The sequence below is a fragment of the Microplitis demolitor genome, chromosome 2, assembly GCF_026212275.2.
Source record: "Microplitis demolitor isolate Queensland-Clemson2020A chromosome 2, iyMicDemo2.1a, whole genome shotgun sequence".
Taxonomy (NCBI): Eukaryota; Metazoa; Arthropoda; class Insecta; order Hymenoptera; family Braconidae; genus Microplitis; species Microplitis demolitor.
Genome location: NC_068546.1, coordinates 11,724,406 through 11,731,735, shown reverse-complemented (window position 1 = coordinate 11,731,735; position 7,330 = coordinate 11,724,406). Strand labels below are relative to the sequence as shown.

At 34.0% G+C, this 7,330-nt stretch overlaps 1 protein-coding gene across 1 annotated transcript; it reads left to right on the top strand.

The window, feature by feature from the left end:
- Window positions 1-3,036: 3,036 nt before the first annotated feature.
- On the top strand, window positions 3,037-4,320 carry LOC128667339 (uncharacterized protein F54H12.2-like). Its single transcript, XM_053736999.1, has one exon. The coding sequence runs from the start codon at window positions 3,037-3,039 to the stop codon at window positions 4,318-4,320; it is 1,284 nt and encodes a 427-aa protein (XP_053592974.1).
- The last annotated feature ends 3,010 nt before the right edge of the window (window positions 4,321-7,330 follow it).

Below are 7,330 nucleotides of genomic sequence, written 5' to 3'. Positions count from 1 at the left end.
GATGATTCTCCTAATGCTTTTGAACCAAATACAGTATATTCAAAGCAAGCTATTTTAGATAAAGTACCTAAAAAACATCGACAAAATGCTAATGCGATGATAGACTACCTAAATATAAGCGGTAGTAAACGTATTAAATGGGACAACCGTGGTGCTGTTACTATCGATGGTAAAGAAGTACAAGGTGCAAACATTGTGGATTTAGTCAATGATGTCCTCAGGTTCAGAAAAACTTTCAAAGCAGTAGGAAGACACGAGTTTAGTCAACTACTTCAAGATATAAATACGCCACAAACATTGGTTGGTAACAAAATTTTTTTAAATAGAACACCTACAGCGACGCCTACAATAACACCGGGTGTTCCAAGAACACCGCATACATTATTGAATAATAGCGATCTTATAACCGAAGATGAGGATGAGGATACACCATCCAATACTGCAGTGACAATACCACAAAATGAAACACCACAGCAACCATCGCGTTATTCAACAAGAAGTCAAACAAAAAAAACAGGATAGCTGAGTCTACGTTAAATTTTGAACAATCGTATTATGATGTAGAGCAACCTACAGGTTATACAGGTGGGACGAATCTTTTGAAAAAATTTAAAAATAAAGTACGACAAGAAGATATCAAAAATTGGTTACAGGCTCAAGATACTTATACACTTCATAAACCAATTCGTTATAAATTTCCACGGTTACATTATGATGTGTCAAATATTGATGATGTTTGGGAAGCCCATCTCGTTGATTTACGTTCATTAAAAACTTATAATGATAATTATTCTTATATACTTGTAGTAATCGACGTATTAAGTAAATATGTATGGGCTGATCCTTTAAAAGATAAAACTTCATTATACGTAGAAAATGCATTTAAAAAAATTTTTTTTGAAAGTAACCATCAACCTGTAGTTTTACAAACTGATCGTGGAAAAGAATTTGTAGTTAAAAATGTACAAGATTTTTTGGCGCAACGTAATATCAAGTTTCGAATCGCTCGTAATCCTGATGTTAAAGCCGCTGTTGTTGCACGTGTAAATTGTACAATAAAAGAACGTATGTGGCGATATTTTACTCATAAAAAAACTAAGCGTTACATAGACATACTACCATTCCTTATAAAAGCTTACAATAATACACGCCACTCATCGACAAAAATGACACCTGCGTCGGTAACGCTGGAAAATGTAAGTGAAGCGCGTAATAATATAATATCAACTTTTAAACGAAAAAATACCAACAATAAACGTAAAAAAAATCATCCCTTTAAATATCATGTAAATGATTTAGTACGAATCAGTAAAACAAAAACTTTGTTTGAGAAAGGTTATGAAGCAAATTGGACTAAAGAAATATTTAAAATTAAAAAAATTAAACGACGTTAATTATTACCTATTTACGAGTTATGTGATTTAGAAGGTGAAGACATTGATGGGTTTTTTTTATGAACAAGAATTAACTTTAGTGAAGAAAAATATTAACGAAGAAGAATTTGAAATTGAACGAATTATCAAAAGTAAAGGTAAAGGACGTAATAAACAAGTATTTGTCAAGTGGTTAGCTTACCTCGATAAGTTTAATTCTTGGATTCCTGCTATAAATGTAAAATGACAAATCTTGCGGACGAATTTACAATTATTTTACCTAGCGACAGTAGTATGGAATATTTTCCATCTAATACAGCATCTAGATTTACAATTTATTTACCACATCAAATTGAATTAACTGGTAAATGGGTTATGGCATTAACTGAAATACAATGTCCATGTAATTTTTTACACATACGTGATCATAATGATTCATATACTGCTTTTATTGGCGGGTATGAAACAGAAGAACAATTACGAAAAACAGGACAGCATAACGTAAAACGTGGTATTTATCAGAATCCTGATGATTTTATGTGGGCACTCAATCGTATACCGACTATAAAATTTCATTTTGAATTCCATTATAATGCAAGAAACGGATACGTTACTATACGTAGATACTGTAGAAAGGACGAGTGTAAAGATAAAATTCATTTATTAAATTTGTCACCGAAAATATGGACAGTGTTGGGTTACAATGGAGCGGCCATTGGCATTGAAGGCGTTCCTTTTCCAAACTTACAACCAGCGAACTACGAAATAATAGGTGAACGGCCTATGAGCTTAGCTCGTGCGCTACCTGAAAATTTTTTCATCTATTGTGATGTTTGTGCACCCTATGTCACAGGTGATATACAATCGTCATTATTACGTATAGTCCCATTTAATACAGCAACTAAATATGTATATGGTAGTATACGCTCAACTAATTTTACACCTGCAAATTATATACCACTATTACAATCATCATTTAGAACAATTGAAATAGATATAAGAGACGGTAAAGGTAATCCTATACCATTTGAATACGGACCATTAAACGTAACACTTCATTTTAAACGCGTTGATTAGTGATTGAAAAAATGAATCATTACGTTGAATATTATCGAGTACAGGCTGGTGGGGGTTACACTGAAAAATATAATCGGTTCGGTCGTGTATACGTAGGTGCACCTTACCAGCGTGGTCACGGTATTGGTGCTTTTTTGGGCGGTTTATTTCAGCGTGTATTACCATTTTTGGGTAAAGCTGCTTGTGCTGTCGGTAAAGAAGCACTCAATGCGGGGTTAAATGTTGTTAGTGATGTTTCAACACGCCGTATACCACTGAGGGACGCTCTAGAACATCGTTTGACGGATGCTGGTTGAAATTTAAAACGTAAAGCCTAAGAAAAAATCGATAAAATAATGACAGGGTCCGGTTATAATTATAATGACAGCAGGGAAGTTATTCAGTCTCAGTTGAAGCGCCGACGCGTACGCAAGCGTGCTACCTGTAAGAAAAAGACGAAAAAACGTGCTAAAAAATATCGTAAAAAGGCAATCAGTAAAACAAGGAAAAAAATTAGAAATAAAATTAAAAAATTGAGACAAAAAAGTAGTTTCAGAAAAAAGAAAAAACGTTCAGTGCAAGATATTTTTGACAGTAATATATAATAATGGCTTTTTTACATTCTCGTTCAACCGAGTGTGCCAAGTCAGAATTGGACTTATTTACTATACCACCAACACAAACGAGCATCGAATATTCACAATGGACGCACTACAATCCAGTTTCTTCAATAACAGATGACTCACCCATTGAATTTGTTATACCTGGGCATGGTGATGAATACATCGATTTACCTCATACAATGTTAAAAATACGGGCACAAATAATTGCTGCTGACGGAACTCACGCTGCGGCCGATAAAGTCGGTCCTGTAAATGATTCATTACACTCAATGGTCAATCAAATTGATGTGTTTTTCAATCAAAAATTAATTTCACCGCCTAATAATGCTTATGCTTACCAAGCATACATTGAAACATTATTAAATTACAGTAGTGATGCGAAGAATTCACATTTAGGTTTAACTTTGTGGTCTAATGATACCAGCGGGGCGTTTGATCATCCTGTAGGAGGTATTGGTGAAAATGACAACACTGTTAGTAACAAAGGGCTAGAAGAACGTGCGGGGATTACTAGAAACGGTGCGAAATTTGATTTACTTGGACATCTACATTGTGATATTTTTAATCAAGATAAATTTTTAATAAACGGTGTAGAAATGCGCTTACGTTTAGTACATACAAAAGATTCATTACGTCTTATGGACAGTACAAATAAAAATTACAAAATACATTTAATTCAGGCATCACTTATTGTAAGAAAAGCTAAACTAGCGCCAGGTATACTTTTGGGTCACGCCAAGGCTTTGTCACAAACAACGGCAAAGTACCCCCTGACGCGTGTTGAAATAAAATCATTTGTGTTACCCGCAGGTATTTTAAGTCAAACAATAGATAATGCTATATTAGGACGGCTACCTAAACGAGTGATTATTGGTTTTGTTGATAATCGTGCATACAACGGTGACAGAACATTAAACCCTTTTAATTTTCATAATCATGGTATCAACTTTTTTTGTCTTTATGTTGACGGTAAGCAAGTACCAGGTACCCTTTTTACCGGTACGGGTATACATTTTTCTGACAATGGTAACAACATTACACGAAAAAATTACTCCAAAGGATATTGCTTGTTCGCATTCGACTTGACGCCTGATTTATCTGCTCATTTTGCTACCCACTGGAATCTTGTTAGAAATGGTAGCCTAAGAATTGAAGTACATTTTGATAGAGCAACTACTACGAGTTTAAACTGTATACTCTATGCTGAGTACGATAATATACTAGAAATTGATTCTTCCCGCCAAGTGATAGTCGACTACAATGAATAAAAAGAATATGGTTAAATGCAGAGCAGTCAGTTAGCTTGAAAATTTCGTGAGTGTATTATCTATCTGTCCTTTTTTAGTTTGTGCGTGAGTGAATGAAAATATTATAAAAATGACTCATCATTTAAACGAGCTGATTATAGACATACAAGGTTTGACCGGTCACGATGGTTTATTTATACCAAAAGAAATAGCTATACTACCTGTTATAGGCAGACATATAGGACATTGGATAATAGGACCACCGTTACCAAAAAGTGCTTTAAGTACAAAAGTTTGTAGGCGTAATTTCTGGCTAACGACATTTTATCATCGCTTAGACTGGTGCCAAGGGGCAACGCCCTTTGAATCTCTCAAGTCTTTGTTATTTGAAGCTACAACGAATACGGTATTGACATACGTCCGTGGTGAAGAAAAAAAAAATTTCTTACAAACAATTATTTCAAGACCTGTTATTGACTTGGAAAAATATTGCCCGCAATTTTACACGCTACCTTTAAACAATTATTTGTGGTTTTATCACGGTGAAATAAAAAAGAATACAAAGCATGAGTATTCATGTGCACTTCATAATGCCTTTAAATTAAAAGCATGGATTGAAAATAATATTTTAATTGAAGAGTTAACATTAACAGACGAATTTGATGATATAACAAATGACGAAGAGGAACACTGGATAAATTATTTTACTGCAGGTGAGAATAAAAAGAAAATATTCAAGAAAATAAACCAGCACCCCCACCGAGGACAACATCAAAAAATTCTAGGCCCAAATCAATCGTAATACCGATGTCAGGTAATACAGTACAACCATCTAATAATTGTGCTAGTAGCGCACCACCAACGTATTCGTCGCCACCACCTTCTTACCAAGAAGGGGAGGACATGCGTGGTAGAAACAGTGACGTGTGTGTTAGGGGCAGCACTGTAACTCGTAAAAACGTTGGGTCGCTAGTAGCGACATCACCGCCGCCATCTTATCAGAAGGGGGAAGACGTGTGCTGTAGAAGCAGCAACGTTTAATGAACACGTCAGAGTTACTCGAAGTCTTACCGAATACGAATGTCACGGTCGGCGGTGTTTTCGCCGCAGACGAAGTACCATGGGTGTGGACAAGACCATGTACACTCATTTGCAACACAGACGATCATACAAGACCCGGAACCATCTGAACCGGTTGAAATAACTAAACCAAACGATTTCAAAATCTGATCAGGTTTCAACTTTATCAAAACGGGACGATTGATACTTCAAACATGAAAATCAAATCATTTGTCATGGAAATATCGTGGGATAAAGAAATGGTAAAAAATGTTATTTTCGAAAACAACGGCATACAAAAGTATTTTCGAGCTCGAAGAGCTCGAAACTGTTTTCCTGACAATATTTTTTTGCTCAAGGAGCTCGAAATAAGCGGGAAGTTTTGGGGCTGGCCCGCAGGATAGACCGATTTTTTTATTTTTAGTTGAGTCAACTAAAGAAATCAATCAATTTGTTGAATTTGAACAGTAAAAATCACGCTTATTGATATAATAATGTGAACAAAGACCATTACTAACCGTTATACTCTAATTTATGTGGTATCCATCAAATATAATTATTATATTTCATATAATAATGTGAAAAAAGATCATTAGTGACAGTTATATTCTTATTTATTTGATATGGAGACAAATCGCTTTTTGTCTTCGCAATATTTACCAGCAGCCACCAGAATTCGCGGGTTGAATCCTGGCTTAGGCTGGCCTCTAACAAATTTTATTGTACTTGGAGAGAGCAGTAGGCTGGGGTTATTGCAAAGCAAAGACCTGCACTTATTCAAACTCGGCAACGTATGTTAAAACTTATTAACTTAACTCACGGCTTAGAAAATTATACATTTCGAATTATTATTTGTAACTGATTTAATATTTGTTCTAATTTATTTAATAATCTCACCAGTATATTAGGATATAAATAAGATGAATAGTGAGATATAGAGTAAAGGAATTAATCAGAAAAATGTGCAAGTTTTTTTTTAGCTTTAAGTAGTTTTAAACCCTTAACAAATCGATGGATCAAATAGACTAATACATAATTTTGTAGGAATTTGAACGTTCTACAAAAAAGGTCTCTTATCATTTTTTTGATAAATCCATCTGTTCAAAAGTTAATGAAGCGCGAAGTAAAGTTGGAGATCTTTTTACTTTTCCGATGTAACTATCAGATTTATCACAAAATGTTTTTAAGTCTTATTTGTTGACAATTTTATTCTTTACAAATTATTATCATTTAAGTTTTTTCAAAATCCGCAGTGATTTCTAGTTATTTTCACTTTAATTTCAAGCTCTTAAAAAAGTGGTTCTGATCGGTTTCAAGAGTGACTAAATGGGAATAACTAGAAAACACTGCAGAATTTGAAAAAAAAAAAACGACTCATAACTATTTGTAGAAAATAAAGTTGTCAACAAAAAAGACCTTAAAACATTTTGTGATAAGTCTGATAGTGTCACCGGAAAAGTAAAAAGATCTCCAACTTTACTTCGGACTTCAATAATTTTTGAACAGATGGATTCATCACAAAGTGATAGGAGACTTTTTGTAGAGCGTTCAGTTTCCTACAAAAATATGTATTAGTCTGTTCGATCCATTCATTTGTTGAGGATTAAAAGTACTTAAAGCTAAAAAAAAATTTTTTCTCGTGTAATTGAAATGGAAAAATCAAATTTCTCAATGAGATATGTCTGTAATCGACGTAGAATTATTTTCTTGCGCGAGAATTTTTTTTTTCGTGTTGAACTATGATTTTTTCCACATGTACTTAAAAAAAAAAATGTTGCTCCGAAACGAAGCACCCAAATATATGTACATATAAACATATATACATTAGGGCGGCGCAAAAAAACCGACTATATTTTTTTTCGGTCTTGCATGAAAATTTGTTGGTATACGATGTTTTAAGAAGCCTTTCCAAAAATCAGCTCTATAAAAAATTTTCAAGAGGTCGCTCACGAATTTTCAAAATATCAAAAAT

Bases quoted from the DNA above. Each gene is read 5' to 3' on its own strand.
- LOC128667339 (XM_053736999.1), top strand. From the start codon at position 3,037: ATGGCTTTTTTACATTCTCGTTCAACCGAGTGTGCCAAGTCAGAATTG.